Source organism: Vitis vinifera, chromosome 16 (assembly GCF_030704535.1).
Source record: "Vitis vinifera cultivar Pinot Noir 40024 chromosome 16, ASM3070453v1".
NCBI lineage: Eukaryota > Viridiplantae > Streptophyta > Magnoliopsida > Vitales > Vitaceae > Vitis > Vitis vinifera.
Genome location: NC_081820.1, coordinates 15,170,144 through 15,189,603, shown reverse-complemented (window position 1 = coordinate 15,189,603; position 19,460 = coordinate 15,170,144). Strand labels below are relative to the sequence as shown.

The window sequence follows — 19,460 nt, the reverse complement described above, 5'->3', positions numbered from 1 at the left end:
AAAACTTTTAAGAAATCATGATCACCTACCTCAAACTCCAAATCTCGCCTGCGATTGTTAGCATAACTTTTCCATTTGGTTTGAGCTGCTTTTAATCTCTCTTTAATTAAGGTAACTTTTTCAACAGTCAACTGCACAAGTTTATGCCCTAGAAGTTTCCTTTCTCCAATATCATCCCAACAAATAAGAGATCGACATGTCCTACCATATAGCCCCTCAAAAGTTACCATCCCAATGCTAGCTTGAAGGCTATTATTATAGGCAAACTCTACTCAAGGTAAGTAATCATCCTAATTACCTTTTAGGCCTAAAGTACAAGCTCTCAGCAAATCTTCCAAAATGTGAATTATCCTTTTTGATTGACCATCAATTTGAGGATGGAAAGCAGTATTGAAATTCAACTTAGTACCTAAAGCTTTCTGTAGACTATGCCAAAATCTAAAAGTAAAATGAGGATCTCTATCAGATACTATAGTAATAGGTACAACATGCATTCTCCCAATCTCCTCGACATATAAAGAAGCTAGACGGTCCATAAAGAAGTTAACTTTCATAGATAGGAAGTGAGAAGACTTTGTCAATCGATCAACAATCACTCAAATAGAATTATTGCCCCCTAAGGTTCTTGGTAACCCTGTCATAAAATCCATAGTAATATGTCCCCACTTCCACTCAAGAATAGAAAGTGGTTGCAAAAACCCTACTGGTCATTGATGCTTAGCTTTCACTTGTTGACACACCAAACACTGAGCCACAAATTGTGTAATATCTCACTTCATACCTTACCACCAATAATTTTGTCTCAAATATTTCTACATCTTTGTCTCTCTTGGGTGGATCGCAAGCCTAGAATAATGAGCTTCCTCCAAAAGCTCCTTCCTTAAGTTTCCATCATTTGGGACACAAAGTCTAGTCCTAAACCTCAAAATCCCATCATTTGATAAAACAAAGTCAGGCTTACTATCCTTTTAACCTCCTCCATAAGTTGCACTACTTTCAAATCGTTCTTTTGTAGGGCCTTAATTCTCCCAACTAAGTCTGGTTGCACTCTAAAATTCACCACAAGTGTTCATGAGTCCAGAACTCTAATATGGACATGTAAACTCCTCAAATCCTTTATTAATCGCCTCTAACAACCTTTAATAGCAGCTAGAGAACCAAATGATTTCCTACTTAAGGCATCAGCTACAACATTCACTTTCCCTGGATGATACTGAAAATACAATCATAGTCCTTGAGTAGTTTTATCCATCTTCTCTGTCTCATGTTCAACATTCCTTTTGGGAAAAACAAATACTTCAAGCTCTTATGATCGGTGAATATTTCACAAGTTTCACCAATAAGAAAATTTCTCCAAATCTTAAGTGCAAAAATCACTACAACTAACTCCAGATCATGAGTGGGGTAATTTCGCTCATAAGACTTCAACTGTCGAGAAGCATAAGCCAAAACTTTTCCATGTTGCATAAGGACACAACCCAAACCCTAATGAGAGGCATCACTATACACTACAAATCCTCTTGAACATGAAGAGATAGTCAAAATAAGAGTTGTCACTAATTTATTCTTTAAACTCTTGAAAGCTATATTCACAGTCGTCAAACCACTCAAACTTAACCATTTTTTTTGTGTCAACTTAGTCAAAGGTAGGGCGATCTTAGAAAACCCCTCAATAAACCGTCTATAGTAACCAACAAGTCCTAAGAAACTTTAGATCTCAGTCACAATACTAGGTCTCCTCCAATTTGCTACAACATCTACCTTTCCAGGGTCAATTGAGATGCCATCCTTAGTTGCCACATGCCCAAGAAAAAAGACTTTATCTACCAAAACTCACATTTCTTCAATTTAGCATACAACTGCTTATCTCGTAGAGGCTGCAATACAATACTCAAATGGCGCTCATGCTCTTATCCACTCCTTGAGTACACCAAAATATCATCTATAAAAACCACCACAAGCTGATCTAGATAGGGTTTGAATTCCTTATTCATTAAATCCATAAAAGTAGCAGGTGCATTAGTCAGACCAAAAGGCATAACCAAAAACTCATACTGCCCATATCTAGTTTGAAAAGCAGTTTTGGGTACATCCTCACCTCTAACCCTCAACTGATGATATTCAGACCAAAGATCGATCTTAAAGAATACACAAGCACCTTGAAGTTGATCAAACAAATTGTCAATTCGAGGAAGATGATACTTATTCCTCATAGTCACTTTATTCAACTCTCTATAATCAATGCAAAGTCTTATTGATCCATCATTATTCTTTATAAATAAAACAGGAGTTCCCTAAAGTGAAACACTAGGTCTAATAAAACCCTTATCTAACAACTCCTGAAGTTGAGCCTTCAACTTCTTAAGCTCCACAAGTGCCATCTTGTATGGAGTCTTAGAGATAGGAGCTGTTCTTGGTACCAAATCAATGGCAAACTCCATCTCCCTTTTTTTATGGCAAGCCAGGCAAATCAACTGGAAAAACATTAGGAAAATCCCTTACAACGGGTATGTCCTCCAACTTTAAATCATTTTCACCACTCATCACATAAGCCAAAAAGCCTTGACAAACCCTTCCTAAGCAAAGAACTAGTTCGCAAGGCTGAGATCATATGCAGTGGTCTATTTGCACGGTTCTCCTCAAAACTGAACTAAAGCTGACTAGAGATGTTAAATATCACCCTTTTCCCAAAACAATCAATAGAAGCATGATAGGAAGCTAACCAATCCATCCCTAAAATTACATTAAAATCCTGAAGGTCAAGAGTACTAAGTCAACTAGCATTTCCCTATAACCAATCATCACAAGACAACCTCTAAGCATTTTACTAGTCACAACAGAATCTCCCATAAGAGTAGTAACAGTCAAATCAAAGTCCATGCTAGCAACAGGCATACCCAACAAACTAACTAAAGATACTGAAACAAAAGAGTATGTTGAGCCTGGATCAATTAGGGCTTTAGCAAATAAAGTATGGATTCAAATAGTACCTATCACCATATTGGAAGTAACCTGAGCATCTCGATGAGTCATAGCAAACACCTGCCCTTGGGCCTTAGGTTTTTATTTATCTTATTTACTTTCCTCCTTAGGCTTCCCAATGATAACTTTTTATTCTCTAGACAATCCCGAATCATGTGTCCTTGCTTCCCACAACCAAAGCAAGCTCCAGTCTCTATATAGCATGGCCTACCCTTGTACTTCTTACCATAAGTAGGATAGATCACATATGAATTTTGTGTTGTCTTCCCTTTATTTGATTTCTAGTAAAGGCAGACCTTTTCTGTGATTGGTTACCATGAGCACAATCACTCATATTCCTCTTTCTTTGTTGTTTCCTATACTGATGAAGCTCTTCATTATCTTTTTATGCAATAAGGGCTTTGTCCACAACCTTTGAATGGATGCCAAGTTTTAGAATAGATATTTTGTTCTTCAGGCAGGGCTTTAACCCATCTTGAAACTTTAATGCTTTTTCCTCTTCCGTTGCAATCAATTATAGGGCAAAACGTGATAACTATGTAAATTTGGCCTCATATTGGGCCATAGTCATCTCTCCATGTTCCAAACGAATAAACTCTCCCACCTTTTATCATCTAACATTGTCAGGGAAGTATTTCTTATAGAAAGCCTCCTTAAACTGTCTCTAAGTTATAGATCCCTAATCCTCCAAAAGCCTCTTAGTCATACGCCACCAATGATTTGCTTTTTTGTCTAACATAAATGTTGTATAAAAAGCCTTTTGCTCCTCAGAGTAATCTATGACATCAAAGAATTTCTCCATCTTAAGAATCCAAGCCTTTGCTTCTGTTGGATTTGAAGTGCCAGAAAAATAAGGACCTAGCTTCTTAAAGTCATCAAAGGAGCTACCCCTAGAAAATGAGGATTGTTCCTAACCATTAGTCTCAATGACTCTAGCCTGATGCTCAACCAAACTAGCTAAAGTTCTGAGATACCTATAAAGCCATTATGAATTCATGGGGAGCAAATCCTCAAGTGGTAGAGGTACATCATCATTAGTTTGACTATTTTGGGAAAATGTTGTTCTTCTTGGTGGGATGATCTCCGATAAAGCATAAGGTATAGCTAAATTAGTCACTAAGAAACCAATTAGAAAATTTAGATTTATAAGGAAGAATAAGAGTTTATACAAGATGAAGCTAAAACTTAAACTAATGTGTCACTCACCTATCCCCAAAGTAAACTAAAACAAGTTCCCAACAAGATCATAACCTAGTGCTCTAATACCACTCTGTCACACCCCAAAATCCACTCTAAGGGCATGATGGTCATTTCACACTTCAAACCCAAAGGCTTAAAGTGGAAACAACACAAGCATTAATCTGTGACTGGAAATTTCCAATTACCAAATTGTTGTTCAGAGTAGTAGAACAAAAATTTTTAAATCTCCATATATCAATTTTAAAACTAACACATCAAACAAAGTGTTATTGTCCAAATAACTCCAAACTCAAATAATTCAAAAGAGAAGTAAATTTTAACATCTAAACAATGCTCAAAATAAAAAGAGTTTTGATAAATGTCCTAACAAGCCAATTTCCTATCCTAACTGTCACTCCTCGCCCGAACTTAGGGTATCTGGAAAATTATCAACAAAGGGGGGATAAGCTCAAAGCCCAATAAGGAACATTAACACAATTTCATGGATAAAATATTTTCAATTATAGTTACAAAAAAGAGATATAACATGTACTCTATTTATAAAACTTTTGAGTTAAACATGCTAATACATTTAAATTGTTCAACCAAACATTTTTACAGACATAAAAATTATTTCATATCCATTTCAAATCAAATACATTTCAATTATTTTCACTCTGGTTATCAAATAACAAATAGTGCCCATTTAAGAGGGACTTTACAAATGGGTGGATAGCCTCAAATGTTCCTTTTTAAGGTGGATGGAACTAAACACTACTAGTGTTAGTAACCTCTAACCAAACCCCTAGAGGTTGGGGTCCAAATTAATTACATTCCACACCACGAAAATGTAAAGGTCAACTATTATATCCCGTTTACAATAGCCGAAAAGTCAATTATTATATCTCGTTGATAAGGGCCGAACAAACCAAAGTCAAATTCTTTGTTTTATTCATTCAACTTACAAAAACAGAATATCATATCTCCACAATTTTCATTTTTTATAAACAAAGAAAATGTTCAAACATATTTTTCATACAAAACATATATTTGATCCATGCATAGAAATAAAAATAACATTTTTACACATTTCAAAATACAATATAAAAGAAAATTATTTTATTTTACAAAATCTGCATTAATTTCCCTTACCTCAAAAGAAGTCCTAAAAAACTTTGGAGAAAAATAATTCTGTAAAATCTACTCTTCACCTAACAAAGCATAAGAGAAATAACCATTACTATTTTTCTAAAATTATAGGTTTGACAATCCTAAAATTTTAGGTATTCAAATCAATATTTTTAATTATGAAAGATAATTTAATCTATTCCTATTTTAGAAAAATTAATAAATTTCTAATTCATATAAAACTTAAATTTTATTTTCAATTTATTTCTTGGGACACAACATAATTTAATTAAACTATAATTTATTTCACTAATTAAATTATATGCTACTTATTAACTTAATATTTATCATTAATATATTTATAATACTAGAAACTTAACTAATTTGTATTTCACCTCATTTTATTTATGCATAATTTATTTTACTACTTTCATATTTTTCAAACACAACTACCATAACAACACTCACACAACTACCAATATAATATATATATATATATATATATCATCCACCACACTGACACACTCCACGCACAGTGCATGTCTTCCTTATTGTTATTATTATTTTCATCATTCTTCCTACACGCACGCATTCTTCATTTTTTTTAAATGGCCACTATGCACACTGTCTCAAAACCTATTTATTATTATTATACACTTCTAGAAATCACCCAATACATTGAAATTTTTTTTTTCTTCCTAATATTTTCCAATTCCTTAAGCCACATATAATCATATATTTATTTACTCATTTAATTTTTGAAATTTCATTGCTTATATCTATTCATCTAAGAAAATTTTGAATTTCACTATTTTCATCAATGGAACAACCTATATTTATAATTTCAATATTTTGACCTAAAAATTTTAAATAGATTAACCCTAGCCTAAATTGAAATCTTCCAAAGAATTTTTTTTTCATCTAAAAACTTAAGATTTCCCAATTTTCAACAATAAATCAACCTATAATATTAAATTTCTAATATTTTGATATTAAAAAGAATTAAATAAACTAACCCTAATCTAAATTGAAATTGTTTCAAATAATATCTAGCATGCTCAGAACTAATTAATGAATATAATATATTAAATTAGGGTTAGAATCTTATCTGGAAAAATTTGAACTTCTAAAAGTTCAGCCCTATGATCTCCAATTCTCTAATTTTGGTTAATTGGGTTTTTTGATTAAAGAAGGCAATAGGAAAATCTAATTTACACCTAGGATTGTTAATTGTAAAAGGACTATTTTACCTTTAATGAGTTTAATTAATTAATTGATTACTTTGTAATTTACTATTATGTCCTTAGAGTTAATTTTGGGGTGTTACACAAGCAATTAGAAGTGGAGGCTCGCAGAGTGTATGGTTGGCAATATAACTGCATGGTCCATAAGTTGCAAGTAGGCATGTTTAAGAACCCCCAAAACCCTAAACTTGTCATGCTTTGAGGGATAACACCATAACAAATTTGTAAGTTTGTTCATAGAAAAATGGTGAGACCCCAAAAATAGTGGGAGTCTAATCTCATGAGGAATATTTCCTTGGAAATGATTTTTAGATGGCTCACTTGCAAAGTCAATGAATTTAACTCTTTCAAATATCTTAGAATGGTAAGGTGTTTTTCAAGCACAACACCTTTGAAAAGGTTGTTGGAGCACGATGGATATTAGAAGGGCCTAAGGATTTTATTTAGTCCTAAGAAGATGACTACATAATTTATTTGCCAAATTGGACCAACAAGCAATAACAGTGACAATTTTCTAGGGCTAGGTTTGTGGTGTTATGCTTGATTTAAATTTTCATTTACACCAAATTTGCTTAATAAAATGAGTTATTAGCAGCCATTATAAGAAACTAGGGCTATTAGACAGTGATGTGTGAAAGTATTGTTACAAGTTTAACCAAAATTTGCAAATTTGATTATCTAAAAACATAGCCTTCTGCTTTAGTAAATCAAAAGCACTAAAAATGATCTTGAAGATACTTTCAATTATTTTGTTTTAGACAACTAGTTGGTTGATTTTCTTTGAATATGATTTACTAAAACAGTAATAAGTTTACAATATTTGAAAATTAATCTTCAGAGTTAATTTTTTATGGTCATTTTTTTTTTATACATCTTACCGTCAAATAAATAAATGCATAAGAAATTAAGATAATGAGTTAAATAGTAACGTTAAATTTGATGCGGCAATTGAAATTTTGTGGAAAACAACTCAATGCTCTATGATTACAAGCCTTACCCAATTAACCTTGATAAATTATTCCTTTCTTCAAAATTTGGTTTCTTGCATCTTTATTCCTATCTACCTATTTAGTAGGATGGCCCTGCAAGTTCAATGATAATTTTCAACAACTTTTTTTTTATTAATCTTAGAGTAGATTTGAGACTATAGATGCTTTCCTAGCTCTAGTCATGCCTTACACATCTAAGATAAACCTATTTAATGGGTCTCTTTTTAAGAAATGGCAAGAATGCATGTTCTTAGTTGTTGATGTGGTTAACTAGGACATATATTTTGACATTTTAACTAATCAAAACTTGATGAAACCTTTGGTAATTATACTAATTGTGAATAGAGAACAAACAATTTCACTATGCAATATTGAGTACCCTATCAAACGAATTGTTTGATATTTACTTCTCTATGAAAAATATGAAAGATATATAGAAACAATTAAACAAAAAAAAATGTCCTACAATTTTTAGAAAATTTCAAATGATTGAGGATTTGGGAATTGGTCATCTCATGTGTAGGCTTTCCCCTTTCCTATTTATCTTGAAACTCGTTGAATAAATAGGTAATAGGTGGAAGCTACCTCAACCCAAACAAACTTTCCAATGGCATTTCCAAGGGCAAGCCAAGAACTAGAATAGGCTCCCAATGGTAGGACTGGATAGCCCTAGGAAAGCAAGTGGTCTTGCAAATAAAAAGAAATTTTTTAGTCCCATGGCAAATAGTTTTGATCACACCAAACAATCTAATGGGAACCAACAAACAAAGGGTCTTAGAGTATCTACACCAAACAACATTGTAAAAGTAATACATAAAGAATGAGAGTAAAGTAAAAGCAAAATAAGGGACAACTGACTACCTTTTGCTATACAAGCTACAAAGAAAACCTAAATTGCTTATTGCCTTGGTCTAAGCCTTCTCATTAACTAGAGATCAACAAACAACTATTCTTTTCCCATCATTTACTAGAATCAAGGAAGTTAGATATCAGAGTTCAAGGATACTAATTTCAATTCTTGTGCAATTTCATTTAATGAAGAAACAAATCTCTCCAAAACTTAGGTACCATAGAGTTCAGAAATGCTACAAACATTAATAGTTGAATGACATTAAGGTGAAACCTAGATAGATGAATGCTTGAGAAGTAATAAAAATGGGTTATGAGAGTTGACATGGGCAAGCGAAATCCAACCCTGAAGTAAGGCATAAGGAAAATGTTGTCTCCTTTAGGGATATCATAGACATGCTATTGGGAAAATGGATTGCTCAAGATAACACCTTTTGACATATGTAACTGTCAGATTGTGGTCTAAATTGATCTTGTTATGATACATTGAAGATGTTGAGGGTGGAGTTTCTTATTTAGCTCGCAGAGGTTGAGTTACCCAGTCAACTAGTGAGGCTTAAAGAGGGCAATGCTTCTTTGTTCAATTGTTGGCATTCCAGATTCCAAGCCTTGAAGACTTAGTCTTTGTTGAAGATTAACTCAAGTTTGTTATGACTTCGTTTGTTTTAAATTTCAAAAATAGGTGTAACAACCTAAATAAATATGCAGGAAAGATAGGAAGAATTTGTTATTTTTCTTGTATAAATATCTCATCTCAAATGGAATAAAATTTATCAGCTTCTGTCTGTCATATCTGCAGCTTTTCTCCATTATACCTGTAGCTTAATACCTATAATTTCTCCAACAAGTGGTATTACAGCCATAGTTGGTCTTACAGGACCTGTGTTTTGAGAGAAAACCAAGAAAGTTCACTTCATAACCCATTTGAAACCACACTAGAAAATGGCAACTAGCAACATCTCTTTGTTAGCTCCTCAAATCTTTGTGGGAGAAAACTATCAAATTCAGTCCGTAAAGATGCAAACGTACTTGGAAGCATTTGATCTTTGGCAAGTTGTAGCTGAATACAAACCAATAGCTCCACTTCCAGCGAATCCTACATTAGCACAAATCAAAGCTCATATTGATGAAAAGACCAAAAAGTTTAAAGCTAAGACTTTAATCTAAAATTCAGTTGCTAACTCAGTATTTCATAGAATTATGAATTGTCGGATAGCCAAAGAAGCTTGGGACAAGCTTAAATTGGAGTATCAAGGAAGTGATAGAACCAAACAAATGAAATTACTGAATTTGAAAAGGGACTTCAAGTCTCTAACCATGCAAGAAGATGAAACTATCACCAAGTATTCTGACAGAATTGCTTTGATTGTTAACAAAATTAGGTCGCTTGGTGAAGAATTTTCTGATGCAAGGATCATGGAGATGGTTCTTGTCACACTTCCTGAGAGGTTTGAGTCTAAGATTTCATTTCTTGAAGAATCTAAGGACCTTTCACAAATTTCACTTGCTGAACTAATGAATGCACTCCAAGCACAAGAGCAAAGAAGAGCTTTGAGGCAAAAGAATGTCACAGAAGGTGCTTTTCAAATGCAGTCCCTACAATCTAATAAAGACAAAAACCAATTTAGCAAGAAGAAAAGTAAAAGCAGAGAGAGGAACAACAAAGAAGGGCCCCAATAGAAGAAATGTCCAACCTGTTCACGTTACAAGAAGACTACGCATCTAGAGAAATACTATTGGTGGAGGCCAGACACAATGTGCGGCAACTGCAAACAGCTTGGCATGTTACCAAAGTCTACAAATATAAAAATAAAGGTCCTCAATCTCAGCAAGCACAAGTTGCTGATGTAGATTCGCAGGAAGAGAAACTTTGTAGCATAATGTTTCTCAAGTCAAGACTCTTATAATGCTTGGCTCATTGATAGTGGATGCACACACCACATGTGTCACAATGCTACGATATTCAAGGACCTTGACAAAACCTACAACTCTACGGTGAAAGTTGGCAATGGTGGATACATGGATGTCAAGGGAAAGAGCACGATTGCTATCAAAACAAATTCAGGTATCAAGCTCATCTCTAATGTGTTATTTGTACCTGATATTAGTCAAAATCTATTGAGCGTAGGTCAAATGCTTGAAAAACAATATTCCATGCAATTCACAGACAACCAGTGCATCATCTTTAATCCCTATGGAGAGAAATTGCTTTGTATGAAGATGAAAAGCAATAGCTTTGCCATCAATTGTGAGAATGCTATTAAATATGCATATGCTGGAGTTACTCAAAGTGTTTTAGACATATGACATAAACGGTTTGGACACTATAACCAAAGGGCTTAGTAGAGCTAAAAAAACATGAGCTAATGGAAGACATGTCAAACGTATCTGATGAAGCTCAAATATGTGAGATTTGTCAACAAGGCAAGCAAGCAAGGTTGTCATTAAAAAATAATCAAGCATGGAGAACCACCGAAAAGCTTCAACTCATACACACCGATGTTTGTGGTCCCATGAAAACAACTTCTTTTAGTGGTAACAAATACTTCATTCTCTTTGTAGATGACTATACCAGAATGTGTTGGGTATATTTTATCAAACTAAAGAATGAAGTTTTCTCTATTTTCAAACAATTCAAAGTCCTTGTAGAAAATCAAAGCAACTTGAGAATTAAAATCTTAAGGTCCGACAATGGTATGGAATATACCTCCAGTCAATTTGTTGAGTTTTGTAGTACTACAGGCATTGAACGTCAGCTAACAACTTTATACACTCCACAACAAAATGGTGTCTCAGAGAGGAAGAATTGAATCATAATGGAGATGGCCAGGTGTCTTCTATTTGAGAAAAAAAATGCCAAGTAATTTTTGGGCAAAGGCAATTAACACTTCTGTATATTTGCTGAACAGATTGCCTACAAAATCCTTAAAAAACAAAACACTATATGAAGCATGGAATGTAAAAGTTGATGAAATGACAACTTGGGATTGGCAAAATAAAAAAGATGCACAATCTAATGTCGGCTTCGATAATCATGAAGATTTTCAAACTTTTGAATCCGTAGATGATTTTCCAGTGAGGGACACAAGAAGCTTGGAGGACATGTATCAAAGGTGTAGTTTAGCAGTAACTGAACCAACAAGTTATGTAGAAGCTAAAGATTTTGAAGCATGGAGGAAATCAATGCAAGAATAAATGAAGATGATTGACAAGAATGAAACCTGGCAGCTTGTGGAGAGACCCAAAAATCACAAGGTGATCGAAGTGAAATGGGTTTTCAAAACAAAACTCAATCCTGATGGTTTGATATGCAAGCACAAAGCTAGGCTAGTGGTGAAGGGATATGCTCAACAGTATGGTGTTGATTATCAAGAGACTTTTGCTCATGTGGCAAGGTATGACACTATCAGGCTACTTTTTGTACTTGTTGCTCAAAATTCTTGGCATATTCATAAGTTAGATGTTAAATCTGCCTTCTTAAATGGATTTGTTGATGAAGAGATATATGTAGAGCAACCATTGTGGCTCCAGGCAAAGAGGACTATGTGTACCTTCTAAGAAAGGCATTGTATGGCTTGAAACAAGCCTCCAGGGCTTGGTATGAAACCATGGACAAGCATCTAACTAAACTTGGTTTTGTTAGAAGTCGGGGTGAAGTAACCTTATATGTAAAAATTGATGATGTCCAGCTTTTAATAGTCTCTCTTTATGCAGACGACATGCTTGTAACAGGAAATCAACCTAGGTTAATTCAAAGCTTCAAGGATGAAATGAACAAAGTCTTTGAAATGACTGATCTTAGAGTTATGAAGTACTTTTTGGGAATGGAAGTGATGCAGTCATGTTCAAGAATTTTCATATGCCAACAGAAGTATGCTATGGATATGCTGAAAAAATTTAAAATGCAAGATTGCAAGCCTGTGTCTACTCCTATGACAACCAACGAGAAGTTAAGCAAGGATGACGACTCTGAGAAAATAAATGAAGGCTTATATAGAAGCTTAATTACTAGCCTTTTATACCTAACAGCGAGCAACCCTAACATACTATTTGTTGTTAGTGTCATTTCCAGGTTCATGCACTCGCCAAGTGAGAAACATTTTTCGGTAGCTAAAAGAGTATTAAGGTACATCAAGGGAACTGTTGCTCTTGGAGTTCAATTTTCAAAATCTGCAGAAGGTGATTTAAAGTTGCTAGGCTACTCTGATAGCGATTGGGGAGGTTATGTTGATGATTCAAGAAGTACTTCAAGGTACTTATTCTCTCTAGGCTCAAGTTTTTCCACTTGGAGCTCAAAGAAACAAGAAACCACAACCCAATCCACAGTAGAGGCAGAATACATTGCTGCTGCATCCATTGTAAATCAAGCTTTATGGTTTAGAAAAATATTGAAAGACTTGGGGTAAGAGCAAGTTGAAGCAACTGACATTATGTGTGACAACATTTTTGCAGGATCAATTTCGAAAAATCCTATGTTTCATGATCGAACAAAGCATATTAAAATCAAGTATCATTTTATTAGAGAAGTTCAACAATCCAATGAAGTGTTACTTGTTCATTATTCCTCTGAAAATCAACTCGCAGATATATTCACAAAGTCTTTACCAATGGAAAGGTTTAAAGCTCTTAAGCAGAAGATAGGTGTTTTTCATCTGGATGCCAAGGAGGAGTGTTCAGTTGTTGGCATTCCAGATTCTAAGCCTTGAAGACTTAGTCTTTGCTGAAAATTACCTCAAGTTTACTATGACTTTGTTTGTTTTAAATTTCAAAAATATGTGTAACAACCTAAATAAATATGCAGGAAAGATAGGAAGAATTTTTGTATTTTTCTTGTATAAATATCTCATCTCAAATGGAATAAAATTTATCAGCTTCTCTCTGTCATATCTGCAGCTTTTCTTCATTATACCTGTAGCTTCATACCTATAATTTCTCCAACATTCTTGGAGAATTTTTTTTTTATTTTTTTGAAATAATGATTTTGTCCCTTTAGTTATTGTATTTAACCCTTTTATAATTTAAGTTTTTGTAAATAAGTGAAAAAAAAATATAGTGTGTAGTTGCAATTGAGAGGAGAAAGATAGCCTTCATCATTGTAACCTTTCTATCTTTATTTGATTAGTGAATTCTTGAGTGTTGGTGTGCCCCATAAAAGTAGGGATCACATTGATTGTCGGACCACATTAAAAATATCTTTCTTTTTTCTTATTTCTGTTGTGTATGTGTGTAGTTGTGTTAACAAATAGTATAAGAGCACCTAGGTTCACAAATCCAAACTTAACTTGTTTGACCAATCGCCATTTGTGTGGAAGTAATGGGATTAGAGAAGGATTCACACAAAATAGAGAAATTTGATAGTATGAATTTTAGTTTCTAGAAGATGTAAATGGAGGATTATCTATGTAAAAAAGGTTTATATCTATTTTTACGAGGGAAACCAAAGTTGATGGATGAAAAGGAATAGGATTTGCTCAATTGCAAAGCCATTAGTGTGATTAGATTAACCCTGTAGAAATCGGTTGCTTTCAATGTAAAAATAAAAAACACAATAGACTGCCCTAGCAAGTATGTACTAATAGCCTTCTACAACAAATAAGGTACACTTGGATAAGAAGCTATTTAATTTGAAGATGTCTGAGAATAGGAATTTCAAGCAACACCTTAATAAATTTAATGAGACCATAGGTGAATTAAATTCAATTGACATTAAATTCGATGATGAAATTCAAGCCTCATTAATCCTTATTACTTGAGAGTTGGAAGGGTGTTTTCACCTCAATCACTGGTTCATCTAGGAAATCCAAGTTGGTGCTTTTGAAGATAGTGGACATGATCATAATTGTGGTGATCATGAAGCATGAAAAATGTATTTCCAACTCAAGATCAATATTAAACATGGAGAGCAGAGGTAGAAATAAGAAAAAAGGTAATGGACAGGACATATCTAAATTGAGAAATGACATGTCAAAATCAAGAAATCCTAGGAATGTCTAGCATGACAAGAGTAAGAAAGAAAGTGAATATTAGAATTGTTGAAAGTTGAGACACTATTAGAATAAGAGTAAGGCTACCAACAAGGATAGTGTCAACAAGATTGACACTATTTACAATGCCTATCTATTTTTTATTATTGTTTTTGAAAACTTATTCTTGGATCACTCTTTTTTCTATTTAACAAAAGAAAATTTGCCTTTAGGTTTTTTTTGTTACTTGAGATTGAAAAAAGGTGTTAAATTAAGTGGAGCAGCTTAGTAGAGTGGGGAATGCATGGAATTTACTTCTATGGACATAATGAACCTACATTAGGTTTCTGTCTTTTTGAGAAAATTGAGGGCAACCAAAAAGAAAAAAAAAGAACGAAAAAAAGAAAAAAGAAAAGTAAACAAAGGAAAAAAAGAAGGCTACTACATTTATCTTGTTTGTGGTTTTTGTTATTCCCGTTTGATGAGAAAATTGTGGGAACTAAAAGACCACTTTGAGTCTATTTGTTATGTTATTTTGATATTGAATTTTATTCTATTTCTTTCACCTTTGGTTGGTTGTTGAAAAAATTAAGGAAAAGGAAGAGATGAAAACAGAGCACTTGAGTTGGACCCATCAATGTCTAAAGCATTATTAAAATGCATGTTTACATTTTTATTTTTATTTTCCCTTGTAGACATGAATTAACTCAATGGAAAATATTATATTTCTCATAATCGTTTTTAGGAATAATATTCTCTATGGGAATTTAAATATTAAAAAATGCCTTGTAGGCTTATATATATTAAAGAAACCATGAAAAAGTGCCTTGTGTTTCATAATCAAATTTCCAACACATAGTCATCTCCCTCTTTTACATAGGTCAATAAATCCAAGAGCAAGATGATAGATCCTCCTGCTCTTCTCTCAGTGGTAAAACTTTGGATTGGCCCTAAGGGTTGATCAGGACTTTCCTTGAAGTCACCGTGAAGAACGCACTTTCCCAACACTCTTTTGTCCCATCAGACTAGCTTTTCTCGGCAACCAAAAGGAGCACACATGAAAAATCAATGAATGGTTAGCCGTGTGTGATGAGTCTATAGCCAAAGAGATCCTTAAATTTGCATTCAAGAAACACAAATACTGCTCTCCATGCTAACAACAGCCATACAGTTTGCATTTCATGCTATCCAATAACAGGAAATCGGCATCCCTCCATGCCTTTTTGATTGCCAATGGACCCAAAATAGCCCAAAAACCAACTACAAACCCCAGTGGCATGCTCATATAGAACCACTTCATTTCGATTCAATCATCATCGTTCTCTTCATCAGCAGACCCTGGTATTGGAACCTCTGGGAGATCATCTCCAATACAAGTTTCTCTGAGAGGCGGCCCACAGAGCTCAAGATTACCAATAAAACAGCTCGCATTAAAGCCTTGGATTTGAGTGCCTGATGGAATTCTGTCTGAGAAGTTATTGTGCGACGCATTTAAATGGATCAAGAATGATATACCTGCAACGCTTTGTGGAATAACACCCGAAAGTTTGTTCCTGGAGAGATCAATAGACTCCAAGGATGTCATGGCGCCGATCTCCATAGGAACTTGTCCTTCAAGATGATTTACAGACAGGTTCAAGAACATCAAACCTTGAAGACCAGTCAGTTCTTCTGGTATCTCACTTGATAAGTTGTTGCATGAGAGGTCTATTAATCCAGTTAGAAGGGGGAGAGAACCACCGTACTCATATTCTGAACTCTTTACGACCAGTGATGTTGTGTCTGTGAACCCTATAATAGAATTATTGTAAGAAAGAAATCGCCCCCTTGGTTGCACTTTTCTGGCCATGATACTGAAATTACCAAAGCATTTTGGAATGCTCCCTGAGAGGCTGTTGTTTGCAAGGTCTAAGACTTGAAGGGACTCAAGGTGACAGGATTCCATAGGAATACTCCCAGTAAATTTATTTGATCGTAGGGCAAGAACCATAAGACAGATTCTTCCCCACCCACAGCGGTATGCTTCCAGAGAATTCATTCTCACTGAGGTCTACAAATGATAAACTTTTGCAACCTTGCATGGAAGGCGGTAAAGTACCAGAGAGACTGTTGTTGTGCAAGTGCAATGATCTTAGCTGAAGTAGGGAACCCATCGAGCTCGGTAGATGTCCAGTCAGAATATTATTCTGTGATCTCAACACCATAAGTAGTGTCCAGGACGCCCAACAGTCAGGAAGTTCTCCAGATAGAATGTTTCCGGAGAGGTCTAAAGACCACAAAATGTTCTCTTCATTGTTCTGTTGACACAAGATGGGTGAAAGGGATCCATTAAAGGAGTTATGGGAAAGATTTAATGAAAATGTCTTGGAAGAGATACGGGGCAGTGGGCTAGTGAATTTGTTTGAACAAAGACAGATCTGATATGCAGTTGGTAAGCTTGGAACAGTGCCATAGATCCGGTTGTCCGCTAGGTTTATGTAGTCAAGATTGAGACTCCAGAACCAAGATAGGATGTCATCTTTGATTGACACTCTGGATATGTCTAGATCCATCTGATCCTTTTGCGTTTGCAGCCATGCAGGAAATAAAGGCCCCAACTGCCAATATCCCATTTTCAAAATTTCTAGTTGGAATGGAGGATTCCAGTCAGAACCTACTTGCAATGTAAACGAGTTTGAAGAAGCATGTAAATATTTCAACCTTGTCAAATTAGCGAAGTGCTTTCCAGACACTATACTCTTCAGAGAATTCCCGGACATATCTAAGTAACTCAAGGATGACAAGCCTCTTACAGATACAGATGTTGGTCCAGAAGATGAACTATTCCCATCAGAAAGAACCGATAAGCATTTCGAAAAATGACCTGAAACTTCATCTGCTCCAAGGTCTAGAAACTCTAAACCTTTGACAAGTTTATTAGATGACAAATCTAGCCTTTGTAGATTGCAATGTTCTCCCAATGATCTTGGGATTTCCCCTTCAAGGGCATTGTTTGACAGGTCTACAGCTACAAGTGAAGTAAGGTTTCTGATGGAAACCGGAAGGATTCCATTAAAATTGTTTTATAAAAAGTCGATACTTTCAAGGCTAGTTAGGTGACTCAAGCAACCAGGTATAGTAGAAGTGAAGCTGTTATTGAAAAGATGAAGGGATCTTAGAGCAGTTAAGTTGCAAAGAGTTGTAGGAATTGGTCCATGGAAGTTATTGGAACTTAGATCAAGTGAAGCAAGTGATCCAAGGCTAGAAAACCAGTCAAATGTTGGAGAAACAAATTGATTATCTGAGAGGTGAAGGACAGTGAGAGACGAAAAATTCACAACTGGGAGAGGATTGATGCTATCGAGCCCACAGTCAGACAAGATTAGAACTGACAAAGAATGGAGCGTATTCATTGCTTGTAGCCACAGAACCACCACATCTCCAATACTTTTCCTCTCCATAGAACTATTTCTGCAACAGATGAATCGACAACGAAATCTTCCAATGGTGCGTTGTAGGAAGCAAGGGCTTAGGCTATATACTTATAGTGATACCAGGAATAAAGAAATCTGCCATAAGCCTGACCTTAATGTGTATTTCATGGATCAAAACTTTCATATTCTGAATTAACTGATTTATTTTTCTTTCTGTCAATGTGCCTTTATCAATCGTTACTCATAGCCGGTCTCAAAGAAACTTTCAGTCTTTGCCATTGTTAATCCTTTAATCTGGCATTATGATTAATTTCCTTCTTTGACAAGCAATCATTGTCCTCTTCATCATCATCGTCTGGAACTGGACCCTTTGGCTTACCATCTTCACCACAACCATCAGTCAATGGAGCTCCACAAAGCTTCGGGTTGCCAATAAAACTGAGGGGACTAAAGCCTTAGATCTGGGTGCCTGATGGAATTTTTCCAGAGAAGTTGTATGACAAATTTAAATGGCTCAAAAATGATATTTTTGCCATACCTTGAGGAATAACACCAGAAAGTCTATTCATGGAGAGATCAAGAGATTCCAATGATGTCAAGGCCCCAATCTTCACAGGAATCTTCCCTTGGAGATGGTTATTAGACAGGTTCAAGAATATCAATCCATGGAGACCTGTGAGTTCTTCTGAGATCTCACCAGAGAACTTATTGCTTGAGAGGTCTATGCCAACTAGGAGGCCAAGAGTGTTGTCGTACTCGTACTCTACTCCTTTCATAACCAGCGTTGCTGTGTCGGTTGATTCCGAATCAAAATGACGTGCATTATGAAAAGGAAAGGGGGAACTTGAATTTGATTGTTTGATCATGCTGCTGAAATTACCAAAGCATCTGGGAATGGTTGCAGAGAGATTGTTGTTTCCCAAGTCCAGGATTTGAAGGGAATCAAGGTGGCAGAGTTCAAGAGGAATACTTCCTTTGAACTTATTCGAATGAAGGACAAGAACCATTAGACCCGGTGTATATCTAATCTCACCATCCCCTGGTAATGTTTCAATGAACTTTCCATCGAAGTTCCGCATCCATGCAGGTATGGTCCCAGTGAATTCATTCTCACCAAGGTCTAGAACCACTAGACTAGAGCAATTTTTCAATGGAAGTGGAAATTTCTCGGAGAGATGGTTGTTGCGCAAGTGCAATGAACCGAGCCAAATTAGAGAACCCATGGATCTAGGTATATGTCCCGTCAGATTATTATTTCCCAATTTTAACCTCGTTAATTCTCTCCAATACATCCAACAATTCGGAAGTTCTACTGACAGAAGATTTCCTGAGATGTCTAGTGATTCATGCCCAATTGGTGTCTCAGTTGATTCGTGTCCAGCTGGTGCTCCTTGATTGAGGGAGTAATCAACAAAATTTATTACCTATAACACCATACACTAGGGTAGCAAAGAAAAAGCTACTATAGTATAGTGGCTCTAGGGTCGTTCACTGGGAATGATTAACAAGCAATCAATGATACCAATTCCAAGTGAATTGGCCTTGTTTCATTTCATGGTTAGCTTAAGAAGTAAAAACACAAACTTTGATTGGTAAAGGTTTAGACTTAAACTAACTAACATAACAGAAGTTTGGAATAATTTAGGAAGAAAAACATTCCTTGGAGAATTAGGTTCACTGGGGTGGTTCCTCATGCAAAAGACATAGCTCCGG

General features: G+C 35.1%; 1 protein-coding gene across 1 annotated transcript; it reads right to left on the bottom strand.

Annotated features, from left to right (window-relative positions):
- Positions 1-15,640: 15,640 nt before the first annotated feature.
- On the bottom strand, positions 15,641-18,970 carry LOC100853461 (receptor-like protein EIX2). Its single transcript, XM_010647719.1, has 3 exons — positions 18,286-18,970; positions 16,322-17,341; positions 15,641-16,125 (listed from the first exon to the last, which is right to left on the bottom strand). Exons 1-3 carry the CDS (start codon positions 18,968-18,970, stop codon positions 15,641-15,643), a joined length of 2,190 nt encoding a protein of 729 aa, XP_010646021.1.
- Between the last annotated feature and the right edge of the window lie 490 nt (positions 18,971-19,460).

What these genes read in the sequence shown, in the direction of transcription:
- LOC100853461 (XM_010647719.1), bottom strand. Translation starts at nt 18,970, where the DNA reads ATGGGTTCTCTAATTTGGCTCGGTTCATTGCACTTGCGCAACAACCAT. An exon ending in TTCTGGTGTTATTCCTCAAG is followed by an intron (nt 17,342 to 18,285) that starts GTATGGCAAAAA and finishes CTTCACTTGTAG; the next exon opens with CTGTAGACCTGTCAAACAAT. An exon ending in GGGGAAGAATCTGTCTTATG is followed by an intron (nt 16,126 to 16,321) that starts GTTCTTGCCCTA and finishes ATTCTATTATAG; the next exon opens with GGTTCACAGACACAACATCA.